General features: G+C 41.2%; 1 protein-coding gene and 1 long non-coding RNA gene across 3 annotated transcripts in view; both read left to right on the forward strand.

Annotated features, from left to right (window-relative positions):
• Positions 1-15,824, forward strand: part of LOC145447370 (tetratricopeptide repeat protein 37-like) — a 24,300-nt gene extending 8,476 nt beyond the window's left edge. The window contains exons 11-29 of one of the 2 annotated variants that reach the window (XM_080325792.1): positions 2,772-2,940; positions 3,504-3,721; positions 3,779-3,896; positions 5,213-5,357; positions 6,180-6,335; positions 6,399-6,485; positions 7,044-7,223; positions 7,357-7,447; positions 7,537-7,678; positions 7,745-7,918; positions 7,986-8,124; positions 8,192-8,348; positions 9,465-9,642; positions 10,468-10,716; positions 11,174-11,302; positions 11,361-11,646; positions 13,581-13,858; positions 14,461-14,587; positions 15,576-15,824. In XM_080325792.1, coding sequence (XP_080181918.1) covers positions 2,772-2,940; positions 3,504-3,721; positions 3,779-3,896; positions 5,213-5,357; positions 6,180-6,335; positions 6,399-6,485; positions 7,044-7,223; positions 7,357-7,447; positions 7,537-7,678; positions 7,745-7,918; positions 7,986-8,124; positions 8,192-8,348; positions 9,465-9,642; positions 10,468-10,716; positions 11,174-11,302; positions 11,361-11,646; positions 13,581-13,858; positions 14,461-14,587; positions 15,576-15,653 — 3,101 coding nt within the window. In that variant the 3' untranslated portion in view covers positions 15,654-15,824. Of the gene's footprint in view, positions 1-2,771; positions 2,941-3,503; positions 3,722-3,778; positions 3,897-5,212; positions 5,358-6,179; positions 6,336-6,398; positions 6,486-7,043; positions 7,224-7,356; positions 7,448-7,536; positions 7,679-7,744; positions 7,919-7,985; positions 8,125-8,191; positions 8,349-9,464; positions 9,643-10,467; positions 10,717-11,173; positions 11,303-11,360; positions 11,647-13,580; positions 13,859-14,460; positions 14,588-15,214; positions 15,554-15,575 lie in introns of those variants that run through there. The other variant, XM_080325793.1, reaches the window with a different exon arrangement.
• The window catches only part of LOC145446576 (uncharacterized), a 219,604-nt gene that overhangs the window by 21,202 nt on the left and 180,638 nt on the right, over positions 1-17,764 (forward strand). The window lies entirely within an intron of this gene.

The raw sequence follows: 17,764 nt of genomic DNA on the forward strand, positions 1-17,764 counted from the left end.
CTGCTAGGAGTGGAGTTTATCTATTTGTAAACCAGTGATGTTTTGGCTGGTGAGAGTCTTAGCACCTTTTTGTCACGACTAACAATTTTTCTCAGCACTTTGTTTTGCTGCACTGGTGGTGGGGTGCCAGTGCACTGCCTCGAATGATATTTTCATTTCTGTAACCAATGCAACAGTATATTTCAATGAATAGAAGTTCCGTTGACAGACAGCTTAATTACTCGGTGTTTTAGAATATTATGGTGCGGTGACAAATCTAATTGCTCCTTTTTGCTAATTAGGCTCAAGCATCCAGATTGTGTGCTTCAACTCATTCAGCAACGTGTTTTAGCCGCTGTTATACTGGTAATGACAATGTGGGATTGAACATGAGGATTTTGTTTGTTCCAAAACACAGTATCAACACACAGTTTAGACCAGTGATTCCCAACTGCGGCCCCCAGAGAGCCTTCTTGCGACCCCCAAAATATAGTAAGAAATCGATTTATGACAAAAAAAATAAAACTTATATTTATAAAATACTCTTGCTTGGCTTGACCTCTGTAATTTTTGATTATAGAATTTCAGGAAGTTGTGAGTAGACTGCTAACGTTACGTCACTGCTGTTTCAATGCAATGTCCCCTAACTTTCCAGTTGAACGAGCAGTAGCTATAGATATATACATGTATTGATAACTTTCAAAACCAGAGGAAAATCCTGAAGAAAATGGTACATTTTTCCCACTTCATGGTTGCTTGACTAAAAAAGAAAAATAGGCTCAACTCCCAGAAAATCAGTTTTTCTTTCACATTAACAGGTGGTTGACTTAAAAAAGGTCTACTTTTCAGCCCAGCTCCCGAAATAGCCGCCTTAGCGTTCCTACAGTGCTGACTTAATGTATATCAGTCGAATTTGCCCCTATATTCAACCAAAATTTTCAAAAAAGAAGACAAAATCTCACAAAAAGAAGACATTTGGGCGTCCTCCGAGGACACTTTCAAAAAATTAAAAAAGAGGACAAATTCTCCTAAAAGAGGACGTATGGTAACCCTATGATAACTAGATGTGCGACACGTGACTCGCGGTTGAATATGCCGAGATGCGTACTGCTTACCCGGGTAAAAGCAGCATAATTGGTAGTCCTATAGCCAGGGCCGTAACTGCCGCAGTCCAAACCCCCCAATTGAGACGGGCCGAGCTCGCAGGAGGCCCACAATTCTTTTGTGAATTAGCATAATTATAGAGTAATTTTTAAAAATTTATGCAACATTTTCAAAAATTGTTCGCGCTTGGCGCGAATTTAATTCGCCACATATCTTGATTATTGGGTACTCTTCCCCTTCAAAAAATTAGGCAAGATTTATAGAAATAGGCATATCGGGGTTGGCCATTACCGCACCACAACGCACCAAGACATATAAAGTTTTAGGCCATGTAACATGCGACTCCAAGAAGTGTGCCAGAACGATCGGCAACGAGAAAACCTTGGCCGTAAAGGACTGCTTTTATGCTGATCAAAAACTTTGTTATATATACAAAATACATATAGGTTTAATTGTCCATATAAGCACCTAAATGACTGGCGCCGAATGTTCCTGTCTTGGCAATCTGAACCTGACAAGACAAATACCATCCCGCAGGGCAAATATATATGCCAGTGAAGAAATACCAATCTGAAATCGTGAGATCTTTCAGTTTAGTAGGTTTGGGCAATTCTACATTTTTTTGATATAGCAGACAGGAGGTCACGAAATAACATCATGTGAAGACGTCATACCAAGGGGTCCGCCCGCCCGAAGATGTTCAATTTTATGGGGTCTACAGTTTCAAAGACACCTCTCACTCAGCTCTACTGGTAAATCTGATTACGTGAGCAGTGAGGACAACCATGCAATTCCCGATCTTATTCACCGATTTGATCATGAATTATGGAAATATTCGCGCTTCGCGCTGGCTCACTAAACAATACAACTTTAAGTTTGTGGCAAAAGCGAAAAACGTGATGCGGGGTCAGTTTATCACCTTTTTGGAGCCCGGGGGGCTGACGAAGTGCTGTTACATTCCTGCCAACGGGAATGCCCCGGATATATTTAATTATTATTGAACTATTATTATTTCAAACACACCTCACTCAGCTCTACCGGTAAATCATATTACGTGAACAGTGACAGGATGAAAATTGATAGCAATATATGCAGTTCCCGATCAAATTGACCGATTCAGTCATGAAGTAAAGAAATTTTTCGCGCGTTCCCACGAGAAAAGCTGATTCATTCAATGGACACCCAATACAGCAGATAAGTAGCGGTAAACAGTGTACAGTTTTGAAATCTCGCCAGGGCAATAAAACTACTCCGAAATAGCCAGGTCGATTGTTCTGAACAATGGGAGCGGGGCAACACAATGACCATAACAATCGCCAATGGCGTCAAGCGATTGATCGGAACAATGCCAATTTTCATATTTTGATGACTATTTGGTCCGTTTCATTGCCCTAGTATCCGTGCGGCCCCGACCGTACTCTGAAATTTTAAATTTGGCCCTCACACCGAAAAAGGTTGGGAACCACTGGTTTAGACCCTGCATTAAAACGTAACGAAGTCAGGTGCCATTACCTGGTAATCTTATTTCAAGAATGAATACAATGCTTGCAATAACCAGCATTTTATAAAAATCTTGTTTGCGGCATGAAACATTCAAAAAGCAATAGCAGCGAGTCCGTGTATTTTACCTTCTCGCCGAGTGTTGGGAATTCATATTTTTCAGACATAATATCACGTCTGATTTCTAGGTCAGACCGAGCGAGCCATTCAGCTCTACGAGAATATAACCAAGGAGCTAGGGTCGGCTGGCGGAAAATGGGCGTGGCTGAGACTGGGATTGTACAAGCTCAAAGGGAAAGATATGTCAAACGCGATTCAGTGTTTCCAAGTCGCTCTGAGAATTGACAGCAATGACAGGTACAAGCGATCTTTGCTTAGAATTATCGGAAATGATCAACATTGCCAATGGACCAAGAGTTCTTAACCTACCGTCCACGGACTAGTTTTAGGGGTTCCGTGCAGGGCAGGGTTAATGTTGAAACTGCAAACAATAAAGCTAATTACATTGTCCTTGTCACGGTAGCCACACTGACAATTCAAACACTAATAATTGCCTGCCTACTGATAATCAGCCCGTTAACGAAAGCTAGTTGAAAGAGATCACCGTTTTTTAGTCAGCCGCCCAAATTTCGCAGTTTATCTACGTAGAATTTGACCGTGTTCGCGCAGTTCCAACAATGATCTTCGACTAGGTCACAGTAAGGCGCCATGCAACACCTTCCAAAATAATGTAAGGGTCATCGATAAAAAATGATAAGAACCAGTACAATAGACCAAGGTTCACATTGGGAATGCATGAGACTAAAATGCATCTGATGACAAATTTTAGGTACATGTGAAATCACCCCTACTCTCAAGGGGCGTTGCTGATTGCCTCGTTAACCTATTCTATAACTAAACGAGCGTTTTCCTTTGTATAGCGTTTGTTGGGAATGCCTTGGCGAAGGTTACTTGCAGCGCGGCAGTTACACCGCGGCTTGGAAAGCCTTCGACCGCGCCAGGCAGCTCGAGCCGCGGTCTGTCTACTGTCTCTATCAGATCGCCAGAGTGAAACAAGTACAAGGGCTCTACCCAGACGCGATTCAAGAATTCAAAAGCTTGCTGACGTTGTTTCCGGATTATGTTCCGGCTCTGAAAGGTGTCGTTGTCGGATTTTTTTGTCTGTAATTGTTTGGCAGCATTTCATGCCTTGCAGGGCTTGGGGAGAGCGAGTTGTGTCTGGCGAGGCACTTGTTTCACGAAGGTAGATACCGGACCGGCGTTGGCTGTATCGAGAACGCTATTGGGAGTTTGGTGACGGCATGTGCGTTGAGGTGCGTAGCTCGAATATGCCGATAATAATACTTCTGAGTGAAAGATTTTCACATTTCAAATGCCAAATCGATCTTGACCCATGCGTTGACTATTTGATATATTACTACCGTATCGAGATGAAAGAGCTGTGGTAATATTACGTAGCAGGGTTGTGATTGTAATTACTCCAGTCATGGCTGGACTCGAGTCGCAATTTTTCGTTGACTCAACTCGACTCGAGTCATAGCGCTTGACTCGACCAAGTGATATCACTAAATACATTCTATATAACTTGGGTTACCATACGATTTGTCCTCCTTTTTTAAGAAATGTCCTTCCTTCTCCCAAAAGTCCTTCTTTTTGACAATTTGTCTTTTTTTAGCCTAAAATCACCAAAAAGAAATTGTGGCCTAAAAGATAGACGATGGGTCGCGCCGGAGTAGAATCTGAAAAATGAATCTTTTTTCTCGTCACACTGGTGAAAGCGGGTGCTTCAGGAGTCAAATCGGGAAAATAACCGTTTTTTAGTCACCACAACAAGATTTTCAGTAAATATTTCAAATCAGCTGTTTTAAATTTCGGTAAAATATCTTCTATGATTTGTAAAAAGTGTATCTCGGGAACGATGCTCGCAGAATAGGAGCGTAAACCCTATTCTATCTGTTTGAATAAACATGTGGAGAGTGAGAAAAATTAGTATACCTAATTACTTATGAATGTGAGGACATCAATATCACCCCAGATTTTCACACTTAAGTGAGTTGAACCCATCTTGATCTCAATAATGAACAGTGAACCCCATGAATAGGACTCGGACTTGACTCGGTGATGAAGGCGACTTGACTCGAGTCAAAACTATAAAAACAAAATGGACTTGCGACTCGGAACCTTGGGACTTGGTTACAACCCAGCTACGTGGTGATGAAATAATTTGTCTGGGGGCCGCCTACGATATAGAAGTTTTGAGATACTACGGCATGGGCAAAAATCAAAATATATGTTGACCTTTCCACTAATCTTTACATGAAATCAATTTAATTATGTAACATCCTGATATATGATATCCTGTTTATATTCCATGTAGGACATATTCAGGGTGTTTGGACTATGAGTATTGTAGTCTTCTATTCATGTCTTCCAAAATCCCTGCCATATTTTGGAAAAATATCAGCTCATAACGGCTTATACTCCAAAAACTACTGGCAAAATTTGAAAATTCCTGTAATGTACTACCAAGGGATCATTTCAAGCACAGAGTGTGCAGTGCAATGTGCATTTTCACCTTGCGTTTTGTTGTTTAGGACTTGAAAGAATTACTTGGTGATTTGTCTTCTAGGAAAGACTTATGCTGCCTGTGGAAACTTCTGGGAGATTGCTGCGTTCTTGTGCATTCCCTGAGTGATGAGGTCGCCGAGGTTTCCGTGCCTACCATTATCATGGGAGGAGACGCACACGGGAAGACTGTCATTGAAAAGTCACAGGTTCACTTCTTAGAAATTGCTAGTTTATTCCGATACTGCTACCTTATCTAATTCCCGTTGATCTGCTGCTGAAGTATTCAACCCCTTGGTCAAATATACAATATAAATCTACTTTCTGAAGTAAGCCTACTTTCCAGACCTTTCATTTTGTACTGCCACATAAAGTAGTTTTGACATATCTTTATAATTGTTACTTCTACCTGTAATTAACTAAAAAATTATGTAATTACTTCTGCTACAGCAGTGGTTCTCAACCCTTTTGTTTTCATGGAACCCCACTGACCCATCAAGTTTTAGTTTTAATATAGCTCAATTATTTTGTAACCATAGTCTGTCTTGTGCAAATATGAACTGCAGGCTAGTGATATAGAGCAACAAAATGACTTTTCTTGTAAATAACATGTAGAAATTGGGAATACTGATTATTTTGTTGCTGCATTTCTTGAAATATGCGATCGTGTCCTTAAAAATCCGTGCCATCAATTTAATATGAACGAGTGCCGAAAATCCATTTCCGCAAAGATAGGTGGTGGCGCTTTTCCGCAAAGATAGGTGGTGGCGAATGTAATGTAAGTTTCAGTTTGTGCTGAGTTTGAAGTTTTAGCAGTTATGAAGTTAGACTGTCTCGTGATTTCTCTATTTTAAAAGAAATACAAATTAGGTTATCAACCATTTTGCAAATTTAGAGGTTTCGCGGACTCCCATGAAAATGTTTCGCGGAAACCCGGTTGAGAACACTGTACTTCAGCAACACTGACTGCTTTGACCACTTCCCGTCACACATTGAATGCCGTTAGTATACTTACAAACAGAATTTTCTAGACGCTTTCGCTTGCTGTGAGGTTCTACATCAGGTCGGTTGAATTGCAACCTGATAATGGATCGCTTTGGCACGATTTGGGAATCTCCTTTTTTCGCCAAGCCCAAAACGAGATGGATGAGGAACTGGCTGTTGATGCCGCTAGGAAATCGATGAATGTAATGAATGTTACTCAAGAGCAATGTAGAATTTTGGGTTTAAGTTGTCTTTTCCATTTTCAGGCGTTAAAGAAAGCTCTCACACATGATCCGAAAAATCATGTCTTCTGGTGCAGTCTGGGAGTGGTCGCAGCGTCAAAATTTGCAAAGGTATCATCGTCCATATTCAATTACGCTTTTTGTGTGATTGGCTTGTCTGAAGTATTATTGTTAGATCACGATGATATCTAGATGTTTGAGTCTATAGTATGAACCTGAGGCTACATCTCAAGCTAAATATACAGGCTATTTGTGGATAAAACAGGTTTTGATATCGTGAATTTTCTCAAGCTGGTCAATTGCTATTTCTTTCAAGACCCTTAGCATGGATTCTAATTATCTCCACAAATCAGGAAACTATTTGGCCGGCCGTACACACGCTGACAACATGTCCGATTAAGCATTGGTGTTGTTATTATTTTATTTTTGTTGCCAAATTTGTCTCTGTCACACAATTACCTGTACGTTGTTATATGCTGTTCTCTAGTCTGTTTTCTTGTCATCATTATGTTACAATGGCAAAATACTATATTTCGATTTTGGTGACCGTGTTTTCGTTCATTCGACGTTCGCTCCTCATGAGAGTCAGTGAGTTTGAGAGTGGAATAAATTCGGCCATATTGAACTCTGACATCGGACTTACTCCGGCACTTTCGTTAAAATTTCCAGGATCCTGCTTTGGCGCAACACTGTTTCCTGACTTCGATCAAGTGCGAACAGAACAACGTACAGGCCTGGAGCAATCTGGCGACACTGTATCTGGAACATGATCACGTGAAAATGGCTCATGAAGCGTACAAAGTGGCGCAGAGCTTGGAACCTTCGTTCACAAACAGTTGGGTTGGACAGGTCTGTGTCGATAAATTTTCGCGCACAGTTTATATCTTGATACGACTTATCAAAGGTGGTAAGCAACAAAGTAGAGAGAATGGTTGTGTTTTCAAGCTACCAATGCCGTAGAGTCAATTTCAATTATTTACAGGCTATTATCGCAGAAACAATAGGTAGCAATGAAACCATGGACTTGTACCGGCACTCTACAGAACTGGGTCTGCAAAAACAGGGAAGCACTGGTAGGCTTTGCAATTTTCTTTCTCGTTTTTTCCATTCCAATACAAGTCACGCTTGATTATAAAATAGGATATTTGCATTTCTTTTATAGGTTATTCTTCATGGGTGGCTAAAGTAATGAGAGACATATCAAACAGAAAATTAGGCATCTTCAAAGAAAATATCACAGACATGAATGCAGTGTCAACGGCTATGACTCAGATATCAAAGTCTTGCGCAAAGAATCCGAAATGGTACTGCTGCAATGTTTATGACGCCATCACCATCGTGTGCTAAGAGCTGTTCCTCTTGTGTCTCAGCCCTTGGTCATCCACCATACATGGATTTTTACTGGAACATTCTGGTTTGAACCAGTCTGCTGAAGCTTCCTATGGCCGTGCGTACAAGAGCTTGTACAGTCTCGGGTCTGGTAACGATGATATGCTAGGAAATAAAAAGAACATTGCTGCTTGTAACTTTGCGAGACTGCTCTGGTAAGTGTTCATTATAACTTTGTGATGGTTTAACATTGATATATTCATAATCAACCATGATTTTTAGTAAAAACGGGAAGTACAAAGAAGCATGCTCGGCATACACTGAGCATTTGACATCGTTAGGTTTTTATGATACTTGCGGATTGGCCTTATCGTATTTCAACTTGGGCATGTATGAAAAGGCAGTGGAGTTTTATCAGATGGTAATTATGCTTTAACGCTTTCATTACTTGCTTTGATTCGCTGTAACAATTTCTCTTTTATCATAAGGCCGGAAGCAAGACTGCAGATGAAGCTGAGAAATCGCAAGTCATGGTGGCCCTTGCGATGGTTTATTGGAAAATGGGCAAAAAAGAGGAATCAAAGACAATGCTGTATCAATGCTTTCAAAATTCAAAACCAGGGCTGCAAGCTCTGTTGTCTTTCGGTGTGTTTTATGTATATGCATATGTTATTTGTATATGTCAAAAGTTTTTTATCCGACAAGATAGCGTAATGGTAAAGCGTCCGTCTTCTTGGTCGGCAGGTCGTTGGTTCGATCCCCGGCCAGGTCAGACCAAAGACCTGGTTAGTAACACTGGTATCCAATACTTCGCTGCTTGGCACTCAGCATTACCGGGATAGCATGGAGGGGTGGTGAAAGATTTGGAAAGCCCTACAAGGCTAAATTTGCATCTTACTTGTCCAGCAGCATATGCACTCATGGTATGCATATGCACAGATTGTGTGTATTTATATCATAAGTCAGTGTATATGCCGCAAAAACATGAAGGACAAAATGCATAACATCCTTTCCTTTATCATATTTTTTGTCACACTTAAATATCATGTTCAAAATTGCAACTCGCACCGAAATAAATACTTTCTGTGGTGTAGCCAGGGGGAGGTAATCGGTGTCCGATATCTCCCCCTTTCGAAGCTCGAGTATCCTTCTTTGAAATCCAACATCTAGTTCTGATATATCTTGGTTAAAGGGGCACTGCACTCTTAAAATGTGATCTCAAATTGAAGGGCAAATCGAAATAAAAATTTTGGCGGCACCCGTTTTCTTCAGAATGCCACCGTAATGGAGCTGCAATTTATTGAAATTTTGATAGCAACTTCACGCTCCAGCAGTCATGCGGAGATCAAACTTTATATCGTTGTCAGCCAATGTTATGAAGGAAATATGTCGTACACGCCAAGGTGGTTTAGATACCACGTTCAACGGAAGATGTTCAGTCAGGAGATTTATGTCAAAATCGGGCCCAGTGTATTCTATATCTTTAGGACATAGGGCGTGTACGACATATTTCCTTCATAGCATCAGCTGACAACTATATAGAGTTCGATCTCTGCGTGACTGCTGGAGCGTGAAGTTGCTATTGAAATTTTAATAAATTGCAGCTCTATTACGGTGGCGTTCTGAAGAAAACAGCAGTGGCCAAAATTTATATTTCGATTCGCCCTTCCATTTGAGACCATATCATTTTTAGAGGGCAGTGCCCCTTTGAGTATTATACTTTCAATCTAGTTTCGTACACTTTCCGTTTAATATATGCAGGCGTCTCTGCTGGTGATGACACATTGATTGCAGCGGCAGTCGGTGAAATTCTGAAGAAAATCAATGACTCCGTCGATGAAAGCGAACTGGTTGATGACTGTCTGCTAATTGCGGCCGCGGCCAAAGTCTTTGGAGACCCAAAAGTAGCTTTGATGGAAGTTCAAAAATCAATCCTACGGTATATCCGAAAATTCATTTTTGCATCGAATACTGTATAAAGCTATGTGTACCTATGGCATACCAGTTTATTTTCACACTTACTTTCTCACAACAGAAGGTGGTCTAAGCAGTTGATACTTGAAGTGGAATTTCAACTTCCTACAAGTTGAAGTAGCAATTCCAAAACTCTTTTGAACTATTTCCAGTGACAGTAGATAATCAAGATTTTAAAATTGATGGAGCAAGTATTTCAAAAAAGCAGTTTTTGCTGAGGGTTCTGATACTGTCCAGCAGTTGATCAGAGGTGACTAAGTTCTAAATTGCGTGTGATTCAGTGATGCAAACGCATCCTAACACTACTTTCTAATTTTAAAAAATTCAAAGTGTGAAAAACTAATTAGTTTTGCATCACTTCAGTAGGGAAAGTAGGCAATAACTACTTGAGTACTGCGAAAAAGTGGACATACTCTTTTGGTTACCACCTCTGGAGTAGTCAAATACAGAATATTGCTCCTCAGTCAACTCATATATGCAATAAAGTTGTTGAAATCTGCATCAAAATAGCGGGATTGGCTAGTATCGCAAAAAACTACTTGAAAGCAATTAATTTTTCCGTTCAAGATTTCTTATATAAGGTCGTCTCCATTTCGGGCTTTCCATTCTGTTGACATGAATATCAACTAGAGGACATGAATTTGCATTGGATAACAGCAGTCAAATCACTTGTTGTGCATGCAAAGTAAATTTTGTAAATGTCGGTAAATATATTAAAATGTATGGTCAGTATAGGCCTGTGCAACAGCAATCTTGGTCGCATTCCAAGGTAATCTCTTCTTTCATTTAGAAATCCATCTTCTGCAAGGCTGCGAACTCTGCTGTGCCGCTTGCTTGTTGAATTCGGCATTGCCAGAGGCTTGTTATCGACGCCAAAAGTAAGTGACGTGGCGGCAAAGTTGATGGAGAAAAAATGGATCGCAATGCCGCTGCATCGAGACAGTGAATTGTGGAGAGCGCCCCGGAAATTTGAGGAAGAGACAGTATTAGCTACGACAAGAGCGATATCGTCGCTTGCCGCGGGAAGCCATGAAGCAAGGTAGGATGGTTGCTAGCATTGCCCGTTGCTCCAGTAGCGGTAAAGAGGTAGCACCATGAATTTCTACTCAATTAAAAGTAGAAGTAGGAATTTCAATGACATGTCAAAACTACCTCAAGTAGAAGTAGTACATGAATGGTCTCGATATTACTCCAGTGATTAGTTTCCTGAAAGTAGATGTCATTGAAGGGGCACATACTTCAAATCTGCTGAGAATGCACCAATATCAATCTTCACACTTCAATCATTTTTTTAAGCAAATTTCGATGTAACATCTGTAACATCTGAACTGAAGGAATTGTGTGTTTCCTCACAAAGTCCCACATCGACCAAATGCGTCCAAATCACATAATTTTGCTGGGCTTTTAAAGTTCGTAGCGTATTAAATCACCATATGCCTGTATGAAGATATCTACACTACTGTATGTTTCACAAGCACACGCAATCCAATTTACAGTGACGACGCAGTGATGCAAACGGCCGAACGCCTTCGTCAAGCACAAAAGTTTGCTCACATGCACCCATACCAGGCCTCTGCATGGAGCATTTTAACTGCGGCTTGCCACACTAAAAATGTGTCCGACTGGTTCGTCTTGCAAAAGATTGTAGCGTATTACTTCGAACTTCCTATTAATTGAATTCAGGTTGCAAGGACGGAAGCCACTATTAACAGATTCGGTAATCAGAGTAGCCGATGCATCCGACGAATATTGTTCTAGTAAAGGCGTCCGCGATTGGAATGCTGAAATCCGTCAATGGATCGTGGCATTTTCCGATGAGCGTGTGCCTTTGCAGCACAGTGCCGATTCGAAGTTATCCAAGCTGCTACTAACGGCGAGTGGGACCAATGACAAGGCCAGGCTGCAATCGATTCTGAAGGAGATCACCGGCATTCTGGGTGCTACACGTAATCCGGCCCAGTCATCCAAGGTATGCATGCCGTCATAATGAGCTTACGGTCGGTAAATCTTTCGGTCGGGAGTAGGGTTTGGCAATATCAAGTGAGCGAGTGACTCGATTTCGATTCGAGCATGTGACTTTGAGTCTGCTCGAGTAGTCAAGGATTCATTATTAGGATGATTTTTTTTTTGCCTAAAATACAGAAGATTTTTAAGCTGAAAAATCAAAATTTTTTGACATTTTTTACCACAAAAAACTTAATTTTCACAAAATTCTGACCTTGTGTAAGTAAATGAGGTGCTTTCGCACATAATGTTAGAATTTTACTACTGATCTTCATTTCTACTATTTCGCTTCTGCGCAAGCTATGGTCATTCATTTGGCGAATGTTGACGAAGAAGTTAATGGTCACTGTCAACGTGACACCAAATTTACTATGAATCTACTATACTAGCTTCTTGTAGGTAAAGAACTTAACACACAGTTGAATAGAATATTGATATTGAAATGAGCCAAGAAGATGTTCGTCTACCATCTATCATGTAGCGTTGGGACCGCAGGAAATCCCGGGACTGGTCCCGATGAAATCCCGGGATTTGTGAACAGCATCTACCAAGGCTTATGTAGCGCCATATCTCTTATTTTGGTAATAAAGCAGTGTCACAAACTCGGCTGATTGTCTAGAACAGTGGCCTCAAACACGCCGCCTGCCAGAACTGTTTTTGCGGCCCACGTCGGCGTTTTGACTTTTCAAGCATTCGACAATAATAAATTCGAAAATTTCAGATTTCTGATTTGAGAACTTGAAATTTCATTCTGAAACCACTCCAAAAACCTGAATCGCTATCACACATCAAACGTCCACTAGCTGCTAAATTATAATGCGACAGCTTTTACAATGACACGATGCATTTGTCGTCTCGCATGGTTTCTAACTGTCTATATAACTCCTTATGTCACCAAATTATGCCAAGCACAACAATATTTTTAAATGATATTGAAAAATATGACTTTTTCGTGGCAACCGTGAATATTACAATGGTGTATTACATTTTCACAATGTGTATGGAATGCCAATCTGCAAGGTCCGACAAAAAAAGGCGTACTGGGAAATACATATTATACCCCTATTTGATGCTGCTGCCAGCCGCGTCATCAAAAACTACGAAATTGGCCCGCGATAAAATTGGAGTTTGGAACCCCTGATACAATCGATGATACTCTTGATGCTCTTATGTTTTGCGTCAATTCAATATCACAAGGACTAAATTTTATTTGTGTAACCTGTATGTCTATTTTACTATTTTTCTAATCCCGGGGAATCGCAGGATTGAGGAGCGAAAATCCCGGGAAATCCCGATCCCTGGATTTCAAATTTGATTCCGAAGTCCCAACCCTACTATCAGGGCTGTGGAGTTGGTAAATTTTACCAACGACTCCAACTCCACACATTTTCAATGGACCGACTTCGACTCCTGAGTCTTTAAACGTACCGACTCCGACTCCAACCCCGGCTCCAAGAGTATTACCAATTTACTTCAAAAACTATATGCCACAGTGACGGTTAAATGACTATCATATAATCATCAAACATATGCAAACATATGATTAACGATGGCTTACAAAATTGATTGATTCATTCATTCATTCTGCTCACTATACTTCAGAATGCTGTTACGGTCCGGATTGTCATATGCCCGAAGCCGTATTTTTGCAATCACAGAATTTTGTAATTGCAATGGCACAGCCTTATGATGCGGGAGTGACACACATCTACTTACTTCCAATATTCTAATCTTCACGAAATGCATTCACCCTTATCCACTGAAATGCACACATTGTGTGCCCTTATAATCATGACTTCATAGTAATGGTAGACTTAGGGTAGGATCCAAATTCAAGCGTAGTCTAGTTGATGCAAGTTTCCGCCTTTACGCATAGGAATAGTTCTCTCCTCTTTCTAGTATTTCGGAGAACTCCTGGTTCATCGAAAGATGTATCAAGTAGCCCGGAAAATGTTCGAAAAGTCGCTAGCGCTGTATGGCGACAGCACGCAAAAGTCTTCATCACTGCTGCGTGCACTACAATTATCGTACCATCTGTGGACCGATACCCAGAACAAGAGCAAGGATGCAGATGACGCGCTGAGGGCAAAGCTGAGCGAAATGCTGAAACTCGACCAGAATTCATCGGTATTTGAACTCTGGCAAGGCCTGGTTTATAGATCGGATGGCAATCATAGGTAAAATTTGAGATACTCGTGATGGATACATGGAGAGAGAAAGTCTCTTCTTGCCTCAACCCTGCTAGGGCACTGGTTGGGTTTGCCAGCTGCTGGGTGTTCAGAAGACAGCTAACGGGAATTTTACCCATACCTTTGGTTTCGAGACGGACATATCACATTGATTCAGCTGAATTAGCAGATTTCAGTGTGATATCGTTTGAACTGTTGATTTTACATCAAATGGGTGTGTTTATTGAACCAGGAAGTTTTGCATACGGGCCAGCGTAATGGTAGAATGTGAGGCTTGTTGGTTGGTAGGTCGTAGGTTCGACCCTGCCATGGATAAGACCAGAGACTTGCTCGTAAAACAGCCATCCAGGATAGTGTGCTGGTGCTGACTTGATAACCTTGCACTTCCATTGTAAAACCTGTATATTATAGCCATTTCTTAGTGCGCTAACTGCATTTTTGCCTAACGCTCTCGTTTTGTGAATTCTCTCATTCATGTTTCATGTATATTTGATAATTGGCAACTGTGCCTCAAGATATATATGCATGGATAAATACTAGTCACTGACACATTGTGTATAAGCAATACTAGAAACGCTCTTTACGTTTAGAAAAGCAAAGTCCTTTTTCAACCGGATCGTGAACAGCACGAATGTGACATCCGATCGCTGTAGAAATATCGCTGTTTGGTATTTGTACCGGACTTTGCACGAGAGGGACGACTGGACGGAAATCGAGGTAATAATGGCCGCCAACATCTTTTTAATTATCTTTGCGGTAGTGAGGCTCAATATTTTATGTTTGCTTGGCATAAATAACAGGAAAACCTGCATATGTAAGTGCACACGTGTAGTGTGGGCACATATTACGAAAGAAATGCTGTCAGCTTTTTAGTATACATATTGTATCGCACATCGTCTATTGTGGTCGCAGTTTGCGATGTAGCTATATTTTCGAATGACCGGGACAGCAAATATTTCTCTACGCAATGGCTGCTGTATACACTTCGCCGATCTGGTCTTGTAGTCCGTCCTGTCAAGTAGGGCTGCACAGTGCACACTAGGTACAGTCATTGTGGCCGTAGTTCAAAATAGGGAACCCGTGAATCTTGCAATGTCACTCGCGCACCGCAAATTTGGGGGCTTAAGGATATGATACAATCCGCTTTTCTGGGCGAACCTGTTGGCATATTTACTGTGCACGTCTGAGATTTTACCATGTGTTACCTGTAAACCAGTAATTCTTATCCTTTTCGCTACCATCCTCGGGACACGATTTTAAAGGATGCGGAATGAATGGCCTAACAACATTCCAATATACCTCTCATTGCAAATACACATTTGCTCAAAATTATCGAATATTCAGATTTTTTGCTCGGGTTGGACTTGAGCTCAAAGGGTGATTTAGCAGTTTTGGTTGAGCATGATATTCATACAATTGATTTGTCGCCTATACATATACTGTACCGAAAGGTTAAGACCATGAAAACCTCTGAAAGAGGACCCTGCAAGATAAAAGGTAAGACACCACTTATGTAAACCATGCTGAATTTCTTCCCTGTAATTTGGAAGGCCTCCTGTTTGCTTTCAGGAAATGCGGTGCAAAAACATAGGGGGCCTGTGGCGCAGACAGACTTTACACGTTATAAGTATAATGTCGCAATATTCCTAAGCTGCCTCCAACTTTCCGCAGTTTTTGTGTCCAATCATTGCACTTTTCATCGTAGAAACTGGCAGCCAAGGCGATGGAAAGTGGCGACGATACGTTGGCGAAGATTATGGGATTGCTTCCTCCCGTTTTGTGAATAGCGCAATTATAATCATAGCAATGAAAAGGTGTGGAGTGTAACGGTGTTACTTCATGATTTTTAGATCTAGAAAGAGTCGGTGTTTGGGCAGCAGCGTTTCACTTCACAAATCCGATATAGTCTCAGTTATGGTTGGATAGTTGGCAATAAAACGCTCTGTCAGTGTCAGTTGCCAGTGAATTGGGACATATATATATATAATTATGATGCATGGGTATGAATAATAAATAATAATCGTGGCGATTTTACGGAAATATCGATTAGAATTGCGGGTAGATTGTTCAGGTTCAGGCTACCGCAATGCTAGCATAGTATAGGGTTGCCATACGTCCGGAATTTCCCGGACATGTCCGGAATTTCACTGAAAAATCTGCGTCAGGGAGGAATTTCTAAAATATGCCTAAATGTCCGGAAATTTGAAGGCTGGAAGCAGGCTCAAAAGTTTTTCGTAAATCAACATGAACAATATTATTTTCAAGCAGATTTATGCTCTTCAGAATTGTTCTTCGCGCTGCGCGCGAGTTAATGCAACGTATAATGATATTAGTATGGGCACCAGGCACAACCCTCGCCAAAAAATGCAATCAAAATGAATATAAAATACCATCATTTACTGAAATAAGTCCGTTTGTAATCGCAATTATAAGCTAACGGTATATTCGTAGAGTTGGTTAAGGCCGATTGAATGCTTTAATCACAGACAGTGGTTCCAAATCCTGGGATCGTGATGATATTGGACGTACTCAGCTTCCTAGGCCGTGAGTAAGTGTTGGCAAGCTGAATTGGTTTAGTAATCAGCTTATCAAGTTTTGAGCTTTGTCACGGAACATTTCAGTTGGGAAATGAGGTCGCTGCCATAAAAGGTTGGAAATCACCGGATGTGCAACCTGCTGGTGCATTTTATAGTAGCCTATCGAATAATCAATATTATTGACAGAATTCATACATAAAATTTAACAGCCAAATGCATGTAGTAAGTGCCCAACAAGTTACATCGACTACCATATGGTGGGCCCAAGATCAGTGCTTTTTTTGGCGGAAGGGGGGGGGGAGAAAAATGTTATTTCGGACCTGGTTAAAACACATAAACAGATAACCACACCGACCTAACTGTATAGCAGGGCTGTCAAACACAATCCTGACAGGCCAGACACGGCCCGCCAGATGATTTCATCCGGCACGTGGAGGAATCTATTGCAAATAGGGTTGGTTTATCCGGATAACGGTTAACCGGTTAACCGCAGGTATTTTTACTATCTGATATCCGGATATTTTTCTGCCGGTTAACCGGATAAAAAAGAATCGTTGCTAATGCATTTTACACGTTTAAGTAAGCTTCAATAAGTCGTATTCAGTGTTGGCGCGGCCGATTAACGAGAAGCGTGTTGCCAATTAGCGAGATGCCTTTGTACACATTGCACAATGTAATGTGACGCGATCTCCTGCTGAGAAGATCGTTAAATTAGGTCATTGATTGCCGCGCGCTCGGCTATCGTCTCTGGCCTGATTTATCGCGTCTTCAACAAGCCGATAGTTCCACTGGATTGAAGAATCGCATCTGCAATAGGCCATGAGCAGTGTACACACTATTCCATCGCTGGCCTGCGCAATCGCATCTTCATTGGCTTGGTGCTCACGATATTATCGTTGACCTACACAATCGCATCTGCAATAGGCCTACGAACGATATAATCGCTGGCCTAACCATCTCGGACCCAGCATGCATTGGCTCCTATCTCTCCATGGCTTGTTGACGATATGACGTTAAGTGTATTCTAATTAGTGATTCTGAGAGTGACACCGCGAAACTGAATGACATCGAATGTTCGCAAAAATGTGCGTGCGTGCAAGCGTAATTGATTTCCGCTGATGATTAATTCGAAAAAACGATCGAAACCCCCTGATTTTATTTCAATCCCCCTACATTTTCGGCTGGCTGCGTGCCTGATCACGTGAATTAGAGCGAGGTATCATGTCGGCATCAATTTCAGTATCAGCTAGTCGTCTTTCTAGTACTCAAAACCTAAACATAAGGATGGTCAAAAGGATGTAAAGCCGTTGAAGTTTCCGGCGTACGACCTGCCAACCTTTTGACTCTCTACGAAGCG

This window comes from Botryllus schlosseri, chromosome 9 (genome assembly GCF_051294905.1).
Source record: "Botryllus schlosseri isolate E-star chromosome 9, Bs_hap1, whole genome shotgun sequence".
Taxonomy (NCBI): Eukaryota; Metazoa; Chordata; class Ascidiacea; order Stolidobranchia; family Styelidae; genus Botryllus; species Botryllus schlosseri.